The sequence below is a fragment of the Schistocerca cancellata genome, chromosome 7 (assembly GCF_023864275.1).
Source record: "Schistocerca cancellata isolate TAMUIC-IGC-003103 chromosome 7, iqSchCanc2.1, whole genome shotgun sequence".
NCBI classification, from domain to species: Eukaryota; Metazoa; Arthropoda; class Insecta; order Orthoptera; family Acrididae; genus Schistocerca; species Schistocerca cancellata.
Window position 1 is genome coordinate 178,717,913 of NC_064632.1, and position 16,487 is coordinate 178,734,399.

General features: G+C 39.9%; 1 protein-coding gene across 2 annotated transcripts in view; it reads left to right on the forward strand.

The window, feature by feature from the left end:
* The window catches only part of LOC126092586 (WD repeat-containing protein 26), a 146,152-nt gene that overhangs the window by 64,531 nt on the left and 65,134 nt on the right, over positions 1 to 16,487 (forward strand). For both annotated transcript variants that reach the window (XM_049908273.1, XM_049908274.1), the window contains 2 exons: positions 9,566 to 9,826; positions 11,165 to 11,310. In XM_049908273.1, coding sequence (XP_049764230.1) covers positions 9,566 to 9,826; positions 11,165 to 11,310 — 407 coding nt within the window. The remainder of the gene's footprint in view (positions 1 to 9,565; positions 9,827 to 11,164; positions 11,311 to 16,487) is intronic.

Consider the following 16,487-nt stretch of genomic DNA (forward strand, 5'->3'; position numbering starts at 1 on the left):
CTTGTTGGTTGTCATGCCTACATAGAATGCAGTACAGTGGTTACAGCCTAGCTTGTAGGCCACATGACTGGTTTCACAGGTAGCCCTGCCTTTGATGGGATAGGTGATGTTAGCGACTGGACTGGAGTAGGTGGTGGTGGGTGGATGTGTGGGACAGGTCTTGTATCTAGGTCCGTTACAGGGGTATGAGCCATGAGGTCAGGGATTGGGAGCAGGGGTTGTGTAAAGGTGGACGAGTATATTGTGTAGGTTCGGTGATTGGTGGAATACCACTGTGGGAGGGGTGGGATGGATAGTGGCCAGACATTTCTCATTTCAGGGCATGACGAGAGGTAATTGAAACCCTTGCGAAGAATGTAATTCAGTTGCTCCAGTCCTGGGTGGTACTGAGTTACAGCGGGAATGTTCCTCTGTGGCCGAACGGTGGAACATTGGGAGGTGGTGGGAAACTGGAAAGATGAGTCATGGGAGATTCGTTTTTGTACAAGGTTAGGAGGATAATTACCATCAGTGAAGGGTTCAGTGAGACCCTCAGTATATTTCGAGAGGGACTGCTCATCACTGCAGATGCGATGACCACGGGTGGCTAGGCTGTATGGAAGGGACTACTTTGTATGGAACAGGTGGCAGCTGTCGAAGTGGTTAGTAGGTTTGATATGGACGAATCTTCCTCCTCCTCCTCCTCCTCCTCCTCCTCCTCCTCCCCCCCCCCTCCATCTAACCTGCAGCACTTCACTGTCCGCCACCCCTACTATACTATCCCTCCCCCTCCCTGCCCCAGCCCCCTCTCACCACCACTCTGTCGCCACTCCCATCATGCACTGGTGCTGCTGCTTGCAGTGTGGTTTCAGTTGCCTGAGACTGCAGTCATGTGTGTGAGTCACGCTTGTGTGTGCGCATGTGTGGGTGTGTGCGTATATCTGTCTATTGTTGATGAAGGCCTTAATGGTCGAAAGCTATAATTGTGAGAGTCTTTTTGTTGAGCCTATCTGCGACTCAGCATCCCCACTATGTGGTGAGTGGCAACTTTCCTTCTCATAATATAGCCAATAATAAAAGCAAGATACAAAATCATCGGCTGATTGTCATCGGCCAAGGGATCATGTATACAGTTTTGCATATATGGCTGTGCATTAATTGCCTAAAGCTAGCCAGTAAAATTAAGTTTTATGGAAACAATATATGAGAAGAATGATGAATGTTTCAAATTTCTAATAAATAAAATGTAATTGCTGATATTTGTTTTATGGGAATAAGGCCGTAGTCAAAGACGTAATTTTCTCTCCAATGTTTCATTTTCCAGTGCTGGAGACATCATCAGAGGCTTTAATACAAGCAGCTGTTGATTTTTGATGTTGTCAGATCTCTGCCTAAGATTGCAGAGTCGCACTGACTTATGATATGGAGTTTGTAATGGGGGAAGATTTGGTACTATTCATTTGATTTAGTACTAAGGCCCACAACTTGTCTAATTTCAATCGATTTTCTTTTCTTTTAAAGTTGTTTTTGTGGTTTACACAATCACAGCGTTTATCAAAGATACAAAAAATACTAACGGATGTTGTAACTGAATGTTACTATCAATTCAGCCCAGAAATCCATGGAAGCAGAAAGTTATTACGTATTGTTGGTCTGTAAAAGGTGGCACTATGCGTTCTTGTAATAACTATCGGGGGAGATCAAAAGGTTGCCATTTGGAGGTGTTACAATCCAGAATTGGTATGCCAACTGGATAAAATTGCTTTGAGCATAGGGATGATGATCTCACTGTCACCAGGGTTGTTGGGTAAAACACTGTGTTCTGCTGTGTGAAAGGGACTGAAGACATGACAATCTCATGGGGAGAAATGAGGAGTACAGGACAGGTGCTAGAGTGTTTCCCAATTTAGATGGCGTAACTTCTGCCTTACAACATGTGCAATATGGGAATGTGCATTATCATGAAGCAGCAGCACCCCTTCTTGCACCATTCCATGACAGTGGTTTTTGACAGACAAGTTTCACAGTACACATTCGTCATTTGCTGATGTTTATCTTTCGGCGGCCAAGAGAGGAATAATGGTATATTGGTCCTCTTTGATGCATTTGGTAGTAACATCACCATAATTCACATTCCTGCATTTACTACATGTGAGTCAGAAAACTGTGAATGCCACACTTATCCCTTGCCTTCAATTTGGTGCTTATGTACCTGCATCAGTCACACTACGTTGCTTACATGCTGTAGCAATGCCCTCAAACAGAAACATTTTGATGGCCTCATATACATATGCATTTGCTCAGCAGGACAGGACTAGAAGAGAAATGTGACAACACAATACGGAATAACCAGTAACATTTGTTAACAATGATTGTGTACAATTTACTTAACTTCTGGTAACAGTTTGATGTGTGTCATGTGAGATCCTATATCTAATCCTATGAAATTCTAAATAACTGTGCTCTCTCTTGTCAGTCTGTGATTTAGTTGCTGTGACTGAATGTATTATGCAAACCCTCATAGTTAACTGTCTTGTTGCTCGATAAATAGCGACTGCTGCATCAGAACTGTATTCTTCTGAAGAGAACTGCCAGAACTCATGTTCTGTGTAACTATAGGAATTGTAGCAACTGCTGGAGCCACAAGAACTGCGTGTCAGTGGCAGAAAGATTTCCATCTTCACCAGTACTAAGCAGAAGCGAAGCGTCCAGGACTGACAGTGCTGTCTCTAGCATTGGGCAACACTGTGTGCAGATGTATTTGGTATCCTATTGCATGTTAAATAGCGACTGCTAAGTCAAAACTGTATTCTTCTGAACAGAACTTGTGGACTGTATAGCTGCAGGAACTGTAGGGACTGCCAGAGCTGCAGGAACTAAGTGGTCATCGGCGGCCCATCATATGATGTGCCTGTTGACAGAAGGATCTCCATCTGCACCAGTAGTAGGCTGAACCAAAGTAGTCCATGGTGGGCAGTGCTCTCTCTGGTAGTGGGCAACACTATCGGTGATGAATTTGGTGTGCCAGTGGATGTTGGGCGGCAGCAGGAAACTGTCCCATTAACAAGTGCCATCTGGAGATGGCTGCTCTGAACTGAGAAGGCAATTGGGTGTGTGGTTGTGATTGTGTACTTCTGAGCCATGTCCACAGCACAGACAATTTTTATTGTTCATTTGTGAAATCTTATATGGTTTTCTGTGTGAAGAATCCTTTAGGAGAGGCAGTTAATAAGTTTCGCTGAGTTACATGTGTCAGTACTCCACCATAGACTACTTCCTCAAAGGACTTTTGAAAATATTGGAAGAATTGAAATGGATCTTTAATTAGACATTGTTTCCATATCTCCAGTTTTATTGATGGGTGCTACAACAGTCTTTTTAAGCCTGTTAGGAATTACATGGTGGATCATAGATTAATTACAAAGATAGCTTACAGGTAGTCCTATTAGACCAACACAAGGTGTTAATAGTAGACTACGAACACCATCATAGTCACCAGAATTATTACTACTTTGTATTTTGTATTCTCCTGAGGTGCTTATATTTTTAGGCTATTTTCTATTGGTGCAGCATGCAGTGTGTGCACATGTAAATTCAATGCTTATGTATTTGGTTATTTACTAGTGGGTGCAGTGTTTGCTGTTACTGTGAGGAAGTAATCATTGAATTTGGTAGTCAGTGGTTTGATGTCACCATTTCTGCCAGAGTTACTTTCTGGGGCATCAGTTTCATTTGGATCACTATTCGTTTCATGTATAATAGTGTTCCAAGTTTGCTGTACTTGTTGTGATAGTGTTTCAGCAATGGACTACAGCTTGGCCTCTGAAATAGAGGCCTTTCTTCCTGCTGCAGGTACTTCATTGCCAGCAGTTACCGTATTTACCCGAATCTAAGCTGCACTCGAATCTAAGCCACACCTGAAAAATGAGACTCGAAACAAAGGAAAAAAAGATTTCCCGAGTCTAAGCCGCACCTGAAATTTGAGTCTCGAAATTCAAGGGGAGAGAAAAGTTTTAGGCCGCACCTCCAAATCGAAACAAAGTTGGTCCATTGTAATATGAGACACAATTTAGGTCGAATGAATGACGATACAGCTACAGTAGTTTGGTTCGAGTCGTAAGCTTTACCAGGTAGCCATTGCTATGCGTCAGGCGCTCCGTCCGTATTTATACGGGTACCCTTCCTTTTTCACGTGCTTCGTCTGGTTTGAATCGATTGCTTATTTTGTTTGATCTGATAAGTGCCATTTTCACTGTTATAGGTGTTTACGTCACTCTAAGCTGAAAATGCATCACTGTACTGTGTCATGCATTGTTTGTCGCATTCTGATAGTGCGTGTTTACGGCCTGTCACCGTTCGCGGCATGGCTTGCTTTTGTGCGCGCTGCCGCCGCTTACAACTAAAAAGAGGCGAATCGTCTCATTAGTGAAGCAATGTCAAGAGACTGCTATTTGTTGTTACTTACATTGCTGCTTTCTTTGAGAATGATCAACAAGAACCAAATAATAGGCTGCGTATGATAGAACATGTTCTGAACGAGAGTTAGGCGAAAATTTTTCTCCGTTTGAAAATCTTTGCGGCCGCTTCTTTAGTACATCAAATTCTGCACAGAAATTAGAGTCATCTTAGATTTAAAAATCTAGTCAGTTGCCGTGGTTCATTTCTGACTGTATCACTATTAGGCTAAGAATAATACGAATATAAACAGACACGATAAGTGTATTCTTCCGCGTTTGCTGTTGTCTCACTCTAGTTTCGTAGTTTATTAGGCAGACAGGATTTAAATGAGATAGCAACAAACACGGAAGAACACATGGGAAAATGTTTATATTCGTATTATTCTTATTGTGAATGGTGAAGAGAATACTGCTTGTGATTCACATTTCATCAGGTTACTATTAGCAACCATCTCTTCTCACAGGTAGGAAAAAATTCAGAACGTAGAGTTGGCCATATTGAAAAACATCCCAAACAGTCTTGCCAGTCGGATTTTCGTAGTACATTGAAATTCTAATACATTCGAAGATGAACAATACGGAATTTGTACTTACTTCGTTGGATAATGTATGAAAATGCAGTGGTCGAAACTCGGGGCGGAGAAAAAAAAGCTCGTCTTCCACCTTTTTTTTAATTTATTTACTGATGCAGAGGTTTTGGCGCCAGTATTTATCTTTGTGCCTACAAAGCATGTCTGTGTAGCGCTACATATATTTGACGGCAGAAGTTAGTTGTGGCGGCACCTACCAACATTTTTCAGAACTTTTGCTTGCTTTGCACTCGATTCTAAGCCGCAGGTGGTTTTTTGGATTACAAAAACCGGAAAAAAAGTGCGGCTTGGATTCGAGTAAATACGGTAGCCATCTCTTATCCTTGCTCTTCTTCAGTTTTACCCAATTTTTTTAATTTTTATAAAAGGAAAAAAAAAAAAACAAGAATGAAAGTGATGTAGGAATATATTTAAGAAAGAGTCAAATTCCCCTTCTGCATACTACGATTTATAAATTCTTCCCAACATTCTTCCCATAACTTCTATCTATACTCCGTGATCAAGTAATTATTTATTAGTTTGTGATACGTGACTTTTCCATATGATCTGAAAATAATGGGCTAGCATATTTTAGTATGTCTGTCTCCGTAACTGGGTGGTCAGTGTAAATTTCCTCCAAGCGGAGGGCCCAGGTTTGATTCCTGGTACTGCTGGGGATATTTCCTTGGTTGGAGGACTGGAGCTGGGTGCACTCAGCCTCATAAGGCCATCTGAGGAGCTGTATGATTGAGAGGTCTAAACATCAACAGTGGCTGACCCCATGCCCCTCCACACCAAATTTGGATGATGCCGTACAGTGGAGCGTGTCACAGCAGCAGGTTTAAGTGCTCATTTTTCCCCGCATGCCGTTTGAGAGTGGAACGGTAGAGAGACAGCATGAAGGTGGTTCATTGAACCCTCTGCCAGGCACTTGATTGTGAATAGCAGAGTAATCACGTAGATGTAGATGTACATCACATGGTCTTTGAGGCCTGAGAAGGGCCTGATCACAGTGTTTTGTTTTTTAGTTTTGTTTTATTATTAATATTCGTTCTTCATGGTCCGGTAAACTATCAACTATTGGTTTGTGAAATTTAAAATTTTCCTGGTGAATTAAATGTTTGAAGAGATTTTGGGATTGCAGTCAGTTGTCATAAACGTCACTCAATGATATTTTGACTGGCAGGTGTCCAGACAAAATATCGTGGAGTGGAGTTTACGATGACTGACTGCAATCCTGAAATCTTGTCAAACTATTGTTTTTACATCTGAACCACTGAAGGTTATTGGGCCTGAAGGCAAGTTTTCAGTGGCTTTTGCACTGTGTCCTTCAGTTGTCATAGTGAATGGTTCTCTAGTTAAGTCTGCATAACCTTATTAAAACTTAATAAACGCAAACATGGTCCATCGTACGTTGTAATGTGATGTTTATTTAATTTTATTTTCAACTATTTGTCTTTCTCAAGCACCTGTAAAACGAACATGGAAAAGCACTAAATGGTCTGCATGCATCACCATGTATAAATAACACTTTACATACCTCACATTAAGAAAAAACATTGTTGTACAAATTCTTTACTTATGTAACATCTGTATCTCATGTCATTTTCAAATCACTCTTAATTACAAGTAAAAAGTAGCCACATTCTGTAATTTTAGAAAAGGATCCACACTACAGTGAGACCTTTCAAGATCGTATTCTGAACTTTGCTCTATGTACAACAATGTGATAACTGACAGCAGCTGGCAATTTGCTATCACATATATATATTAATCCAAAAACTAGACTCTCGGTAGCACATGTCATAGGCATGTTTCATATATTGCTGGCGTGCCAGACTCAGTTGATGTCATGTATAAAAACAGTCAGCGACCAAACAATACATTAAGTGTATACAAATGGCATAAAACATTGTATACAGGTGTATCACCGGGCAAACTACATTATTATAAACATAATATTAACAAGAATATGTATGAGATATGTACACAATTCAATAAATAATTGAAATAGAATACTCCGCAAATTACTGGCTTGCCAGGTATAATGACTGCCTTCTATTGTAAGTCATCAGGGTCTGAAAGCTATTTCTAGACACACAGAGGCCAGACTTGCTATCTGTACAGAAAGATAATCCACAGGATTTTTTTAAAAATTTTAAGTAACTAACAATATACAATTATTTAATTGGATAGATAAAAAAATCTACTTGCCAAGTGGCAGCAGAACACACACAGAAAAGACTGTTGTGATTGGCAAGCTTTTGGAGCCAGTGGTCGTTCAGGCAGAAGGGTTGAAGGAGAAAGAAGAAGCGTGAAGGAAAAGGACTGGAGAGGTCTAGGAAAAGGGGTAGATTTTGGGAAAGTCACCGAGAACTGTGGGTCAGGGGATACTTACCGTATGGGATGAGAAGGAAAGACTTATTGTTGGGGAGTGCATCGGACGAGATTTGAAAACCTGTGAGCTTAAAGGTGGAGGACAGTGTAATATGCAAGACAGAGATTACTACTAAAACATTGTGCACAAGAGTGAAAAGCTAAGTGACTGTACTTAACAGAGGTGGGAGGGGGGCAGTGAACAATAGATGAGAAAGTCAGTGAAAGATGTAGAAAACTAAACCAGAGCGACGCAAAGAGCAGTTACAGTGAAGAAAAGCTGAAATGGATTCCAGTTCCTCCATCTCAACTTTTCTTCACTGTAACTACTCTCTGCTTCACTCCGTTTTAGTTTTCTACAACTTTCATTGTCTTTCCCATCTATTTTTCACTGCCCCCCCCTCCCACATTTGTTAAGTACAATGCACTTAGCTTTTAACTCTTGTGCACAATGTTTTAGTAGTAATCTCTGTCTTGCATATTACCCTATCTTCGGCCTTTAAGCTTTCAGGTTTTCAAATCTCATTCGATGCATCCCCCAACAATCAGTCTTTCCTTCTCATTCCATATGGTGGTAAGTCTCTCCTGACCCACAGTTCTGGGTGACTTTCCCAAAATCTACCCCTTTTCCTAGACCTCTCCAGTCCGTTTCCTTCACCCTTCTTCCTTCCCCTTCAACCCTTCTGCCTGAAGGAGGAGCCTTTGGCTCTGAAAACTTACCAATCACAACAGTCTTTTATGCATGTGTACTGCCACCACTTGGTGAGTAGATTTTTTTTATCTATTCAGTTAAATACTTTTATCAACAATTAAACAATATACAATGCGTGAAAGTGTGGCAACCAAATGTCACCTGTGTTATAAAATGTATCAACCAGTATTTGGAACATAAAGTACATCATGACTTACAGTGTTTGATAGTATCATAAAATACATTAAAAAACCTTATAACAATGAAAACAATCAGTTTTTGACAAAATTATTTAATTAGGTAGATAAAAAATATACTCAGCAAGTGGTGTCAGAACACACACATTAAAGAAGGTTGTAGTTAGGCAAGCTTTTGGAGCCAGTGGGTCCTGCTTCAGGTTATGCCCTGAGTTATCAGTCTTCAAATCACAGTCTGGCTCTACAGCTTCACTTCTGCCAGCACCTATCTCATAGTTTCCAAACTTGATAGAATTTTACTTGCATATTTTGCTCAACTAGGACTCTTGGAAGAAATGATGTCACTAAGAAGTTCTGAGACAGTTCACACTTTGCTGCATAATAAGAGATTCTTCCTTGAATAACTCCTAGGTTGCGTCTGAGCCATTTTCCATTGGATTCTTTCCTCCAAGAAAACTAGTTAAGAGGGATATGCAATTCGCCCTTCCCACATGAGATAGTGAAAGCTTTGGATTAAAGCAATCAGGTAGATGCAGTATTTCTTGATTTCTGAAAAGCATTTGACTCAGTACCACACCTACACTTGTTGTGAAAAGTATGATCGTATGGGTTATCAAGTGAAATTTGTGTCTGGACTGAGGATTTTTTGGTAGGGAGGATGCAACATGTTATCTTGGATGCAGAGTTATCATCAGATGTAGAAGTAACTTCAGGTGTGCCCCAGGGAAGTGGGTTGGGACCTTTGCTGTTCATATTAATAGTAAAATCAGATTTCTTTGTACATGATGCAGTTATCTGTACTGAAGTACTATCTGAAAAAAGCTGCATAAATATTCAGTCAGATTTTGATAAGATTTCAAAGTGGCGCAGATGCTGGAAAGCTGCTTTAAATGTTCAGAACTGTAAAATTGTGCACTTCACAATATTGCTCGAGTGTGTGGGACCCATACCACACAGGACTAACAAGGGATATTGAACGTATACAGAGAAGGAGAGGAGTTTGGAAAGTAAGAGAAAGATAATAACTGAAATGGAGCTGTGAGTGTGGGTCGGGAATTGCCTGTACAGCTCAGTCAATAAAAGCACTATCCTCAAAAGAGATACTCTAGGTTTGACTCTTGAACCAGAACACAGTTTTAATAGGCTAAAAAGATTCAAGCTAATTTACTCTGTAGACCAAGTGAAACTATTAGAATGTTGTTAGAGCCTTTTTATCTCATGAACTAATGAATTTGATGAATTTCTGGAACCTATGAAAAAATCTGTGCCACAAATAACAATTTTTGTGTCTAACAGGAAACACTGACATGCACACATCGCAAGACGCTTGAGGGTCATTCTTATGGAGTTGCCTACATTGCATGGAGTCCGGATAGCACACACTTGGTAGCCTGTGGACCTGAAGACTGCCCAGAGCTGTGGATCTGGAACATCGAATCAGACGAGTTACGTGTGAAGGTTTCGCATTCGCCTGAGGACTCCCTTACCTCCTGCTCATGGCATCGTGATGGCAAAAAATTTGTCACGGGTGGCATCCGTGGGCAGTTTTATCAGTGTGTGAGTACATTTGTAAGTCTCGATAACTGTTTTTAAGACTGTAGTGATTTAATAGTAAGTAGCTTGTAGTTGTACAAATATATTGGTAACATGGCAGTAATTTATAATTATATAAAAAAAAAAGAATATTGAATTACAAAAATTGTTAAATTTATTAATGATAGAGAGGCTGCCCAGAGTCCAGAAACACACAAAAATAGATCAAAAGTACTCATAATTTTCAGACAATAGGTCTCATCTTATGGAAGCTGAAAGAAGTTGGTTTGTGAAGGTTAGTGTGCTTTTTGGGGTACATGGTGACAGATTACTTAAAATTCAGACCATTTTGCAAGGTAAGGGGCGGGGGAGGGGGGAAGGAGACAGTCAAAGATGAAGGCAAAGGCAACGGAAAGGGTAGGAGGTTAATGACAGTTATACTGTCTTCAGTTCAGAGATGACCTGAGGGATGGGCATAGTGAGCTGTAAAGATAGAATTGAAGAGGAAGAGAAAATTACAGGTAAAAGGAATAATGTTATTGATAAACAAATAATTAATGGAATGAAAGGGAAAGAAAAAGGTTGAGAAGAGAATGAGTATAAAGCAAGAGAAATAAAACCAGAGAAAGTAACAAGAAGAAAAAAAGGAAGGGTTCTGGTGGAAGGAGAATAAAAAATAAGTAAATAAATAAAATAAGATTATATTCCAACAAGTACAGGAAAAAGAGTACAGTTTAGACTTTCAGAGGTTAAAACTAGAAGGTTGGTGGGATGAGAGGATATATTGGAGAGCAACTCTTATCTCTGCTGTTCAGGGAAACTGGCACTGATGACAGGAGTGCAAGTGGTCTGTGTGATCAACCAGCAGAGCATGTTTGGCATTCGGGCTCTGGACATCCCTAAAGCACATATTTCTTCTGTATCATTCACACATTCTGACAGTTAAGTGTGTGTGTGGGGGGGGGGGGGGCATGTGTGTGTGTGTGCGTGCATGCATGCATGTACGTTTGAGTCTGTTAGCTATGAGGAAGGACGTTATTCGAAAGATAAATCTTGCCTCAGCAAGGAGAGTGGTTCCCTTTTTTCCATCCATTGTTCATATTCTTGCCACCATTCTCCAGATAGTATTGAGGATTTGTGTAACTAGACAATACCAGTATATTTCTATGGGTGTCTTAATATCCATACCTCTATCTGCAACATTTCATGTGTATTTCCTACCATGGTATTTGCCTGACATGGCTCCTGCTGTGGCACCCACTGTGGCATCCTGAAACTGTACTTGCTCATGACTTTCGTTGCATTGTGAAAACATTTAAATTACACTTCCGATCATCTGTAATTGGAACTCTGTCTTCACAGGATCTTGAAGGCAATGTACTTGACTCCTGGGAAGGAGTGCGTGTGAATTGCCTTTGGTGTCGCAGTGATGGAAAGACAGTCCTTGCAGCAGATACCCATCATCGTGTTCGTGCCTACAACTTTGATGAGCTTTCTGACTATAACATGTAAGTTTTTCAGTGCTCTAAAAATTTATGTTGTTGCTGGATGATGAATGCATAAGTACCTTCTCAGATTGCAATTACAATGTAAGTGATTTGGTGAACAGATCTGGATGACAGAGAAGAAATTGATTTGGTAATACAATATAACTAACCAAATCATGACAGGAAGCACCTGTTGACATACTACACCAATATTATATTTTAGAGAAAATAATTTAACTACTGCCAATTAATTTTTGACTTCTGATGAGTGTGTGTTATGTGATGCTCTCATGGGATGAGAGTTTGTTACTGAGTATGCCAAAGGGCCTGTGGCAGTTTCAGATTTGCCATTGAGGATTTAAAAAAAAATAATGGTAAGACACATTGTATAAAATTGCTTGCTTTGTGTTGACATAAATCGGAGCAGAATTTATGGAAAGAAACTGTCAATACAGACATAACTTACACTGACTGGGCGTTGTACCATGGAGGAACACTGTGACCATCCTGTAAACAAAATTCTAACCTATGTCCCTCATACTGATGCCCTTGTAGCTGTTGAACAATACCTCTCCCAACATCCTTCTGACTCCAAACCTACAGCCTCATTCCTTACACATCTCACCAATTGCATCCTCACATGCAACTTCTTCTCCTTTGAGAAGAAGACACAAACAAATCCATGGCTCAACCATGGGCACTTGCATGGCACCATCCTATGCCAACCTCTTTATGGGCCATCAGGAGGAAACCCTCCTAGGCTCCCAAAACCCCAAGCCCCTTGTCTGGTACAGGATCATTGATATCATCTTGACCCAAGGACAAGAAACCCTGCACTCATTTCTCCACAAGCTCAACCCCCTTTTCCATCCGCTTCATCTAGTCCTCCTCAGCCCAGTGTGCCCCTTCTCCCTTATCACTCAATCCATACATCTGTCCATTTCAAACCCATTAACACTCACAGAACGTACTTTTGACAGCTGTCACCCCTTCCAAACAAAAATGTTGCTCCCATTCAGCTTAGCCACCCATGGAAGGTGTATCTTGTAGACTGATGAGAATTTCCGTGCCCTGTATACTGAAGGTACCAAAATACCTTCACAAACAGGAATTCCACCCCCCACCTCCACCACCACTCCCTCCCAACCTACACCCACACCCACCTACCCACCAACCACTACCTTTCCCAAAAACATAGTCTGCAAATTGATTTCTCGTACCATATCCTCAGACACACTTAATGATTCCACCACCCCTCAGAATCAACTGTAAAGAAGCATTCCCTTAAATCACCCAGTATCACCCCCGACTGCAGCAACTGAACCATGTCCTTCACCATGGCTTGAACTATCATTATACCCAGAAATGAGGGATATGAAACCCACGACCCTTCCCACCCCTCGTTAAGTGGTATTCTGTGCCCATCCAACCTACACGTCACTCTGGTCCATCCCTATGCCACTCCCATTCTCAACTCCATGCGCCACAAATGTCACATCCCTGTGGAAGATCCAAATGTGGAAACTGCTGCATACACCCACCTAGCACATCCTACTCTTAGTTCTGTCATAGCTTATCCTATCCTGTCAGAGAAAGGAGTCCATGACATATCTACTGCAATTTCTGCACAGTATTTTATGTGGACCTGACCACTAACCAGCTGTCGACTTTGATGAGTGTCCTCCACCACACTGTGACCGTGAAAATAGTGGTGAACATGCTGCTGAGGACAACAGACTCAATTTCAGTGGGCTGCTTCACAGTCTGTGCCCTCTTTATCTTCCCCTCCAGCACCAGATTTTCTGGACTTCACAGATCGATGGGAGCTAACCTTGCAACACATCCTTTGCTTCAGTAATCGTCCTGGCCTCAATCTTCAGTAACTCACTGCACTCACACCCTCTACCCAGTTGCCTCCTGTTAGTGTGTCCCATTACTATCCTGCACACCTATTGCCACCCTCCAAACCATCAGCTACCCCTCCCCAACCTCTCCTTCTGCTACTTTACTCCTAAACTATTTACTTTCTATGAGTACTTTTCTTACCAAATTCCTTTATCGGCAATTTTAAACCTTAAGTCACACAAATAATATGATAATCAGTTTTGACTTTGTAGCTGATCATGTACTATGTAACATACTCGGAAGTGCAGCTGAGATGCCCTGGGATAGTAACTCCTCACTGTTTTAATATTGTCCCCTGTGTAATAAATTCACATCATCCGATGATGACTTTCTAAGAAGTTAAAACAGGTTATGATACCATTAATGAGATGTAATACTGAAAAATATAGTAACATAAACTGTTATTTCCTTAGATTGACTTTCTTGATGTTTATTAAGCATAGTCATATTCTATGTCCTTGTTTCTGAGTGAAATGGTATGCCAGTTGTAACCACATGCTGTGGAATAAATACTAATTATTTACGATTTTAATGCAGTTGAACCTTGCAAATCTGTTCTTGGATCATCCGACTCCCATCTTAGCCTGACTATCTCATTTCCACTGTTTATTAGGACTCGTTAATGACCCATCATTTGCGCTATTGATCAGTAGACATACAGGTACTGATACGTGTTGTTGTTGGATCAGTTTTAGTATGAAATAACTTGTTTCTAACTCGATCAATAAGCTTTTTGTGCACATATTTGTCTTATAAATCAGTATAGTGTTCTTGTCACTTATTAAAGTGTTTAAAACTAAATTATGGCCTGAATTAAATGTAAGCATGTGATAATGTTTTTGGTGGAGAATCTGAAAGCGCTTGAAAAAGTTTTTAAAGTCATACAGTGTTGATCGATGATGTGAAAGGACTGGAAATATGCAAGACTTTGAAAAACCTATAAGTGAAATTCTAGACAGTGCTTTGTAGGTGAATTTTGAGCAGGAGAGGAGGAAAGGAAATCTGTTGTCTGGACCAATCAGAAAGAAAAGGCACTGATTTCATATGAAAAATTACAGGAAACTGAAAAGTTTATGGCCAGTGAAGACTGGTTAGACATGGCATTCAAAATGTAATTATTCATAGTGAGAAGCTGTCTGCTGATGAGACAGCTGCCAATGAATTTTTTCTGAAATTTGAAAACTTATTTACAGAGCTAAACCTAACCCCTAATCAGGCATATATAACATTGATGAGTCTGTCTCGAACTACAAAATGCTCGCTACAAGACTTCTTGCTACACAAAATCAGTCTGTAACAGTTACAAAACTTGCAATTTACTATTGCTCTTTGTAGTGCTGCTAATGGCAGTCACAAGATGCCATTGTGATCAAAAAAGTGAAAAAAAGGGTGGGGGGTTCAAAAACATTATTATTGTATCACTACTTGTATATTATTGAAACCAAAAGTGAACATAGATGGAATCCAGCCCATTTAAGGTATGGTTTTGTGACCAATTAGTTCCTGTTGCTACAAAATACATGAAATAGAAAAACTCCCTAAATGTACCATATTGATACTTGATGCTGTGACTTGATGCTGTGATACTTGATCTGTCTGAAGATGAACTTTAAAAGACAAAATAAAAGCTTTATTTCTTCCTTCCATTGCAACATGTCTAATCCAACCCATGGACCAGGGATTCAGTGAGTGGCTGAAGAAGTGATATTGTCAAAAATACATTTGATCAACTTTAGAGAGGACCCAGGAAGGCAGAAGTTTGTTTCAAGTGATGGGAAGGCATCAACTCGCTTAAAGCAATGAAATCAATTAATATAAAAGTTGTGATTTGCCATAGTTTGGGAAGAAATGTCAGCATCAATGCTAGAAAAATCTTGTTGCAAACTAGGCAAAAATGAATGAAATTAAAGGTGTAACATCAAAAGAAACGAGTGAAGAGAATTAAGATGAAAGAGACAGTGCAACAATTGACGAAAGTAAAAAATAGAAACTGAGTGTTAAGCACCGTGATGTAAGTGAATGGACCAGTACAGCTGACACTGACTGCACAATGGAAGAAGAATAACTGACAATCAAATCATTGACCCTGTAATTCAAAGAACCAATGAGAATGAGAAAGATCATGATAGCAACAAAGACAATGGACTTTTGGCTCAAATATAAACATACAGATGGTCAAATTGTATTTGATATAATGTTTCAGTACATTGAACAAAGCTCTGCGTCTACCCCAAAAGACATTTTGTGGATAGGTAATGGCAGAACATCGTGGCAAAGTCAAGTTTGTTATTTCCTAAGCGAAAGCTTATTACAGACCTTTTTTGAACTGCTTAAGAACAGAACATTTTTTTACTGTGTGATCTCATGTTTTAAGCAGTTAATTGAAAAACAGTTGTGTGTCACTGCGGTACTGTAATAAGGTATGTACAGCTGCTAAACTTTCTCTCAAAGCAGCAGTATCTTGCCATGTGATACAGACATATTTTAGAATACAGGCAGTACTTTACATTACACTTTTGAATAAGAATTTTTAGTATGTCGGCGTTTTCTTCTCATTTCATTACGGTTTTAACATGGCACCCACTATTTCAGACAGTATTTCCAATTGAAAACTAAAGTTTTAATGTACTGTATTGTAATGGTAAGGGTTGATAAAAGTGTTCCTCTGATAATCTGATCTTTTTCGTATTCCGACCATGCTCTCAGTCCCATAGGTAATGAGTTAGTGAGGTTGTACTGTAGTAACTTAATGTGGACTTTTTCTTTCCTTCACTGTAGGTGATTGATGTTATAACTTCACTTTTGATTCTTTCAGAAGCAGCAATTCTGTTATTAGTGTCAAGTCCTAACAAAAATAACTTAAACAGTTTCAGAAATAACTGCAACTACTCATCTTTTGTGATGCTTCAATTTTATTTATTTATGATGACATGTTTTGAATCACCTAGCGACTCATCTTCATCTGGTGCACGCTTTTAATAAATGTAGGGAGCATTGTCGGGGTCGTGTAGCTGTGGCAAAATAGAAAAATGAAACAAGCAAGCACTGAATGTGGTGAAATTATTTAAATTGTTATACAGACTTAAAGGCATTACTTACAGTCATTAGCATTCTCATTCAACATGGGAATAGTTCACATTACGTGTTGTTAGCATCATTTATCCAGTGAGCTTGAGATTTCATCATACTTAAAACAGGCACTTTGCTTCCATGATTGCTGATGCCTCTGACATATGTCCTGGGTGATGTTCTGTGTGATATTGGGCCCTCCCTTCAATATTTTGTAACAGGAA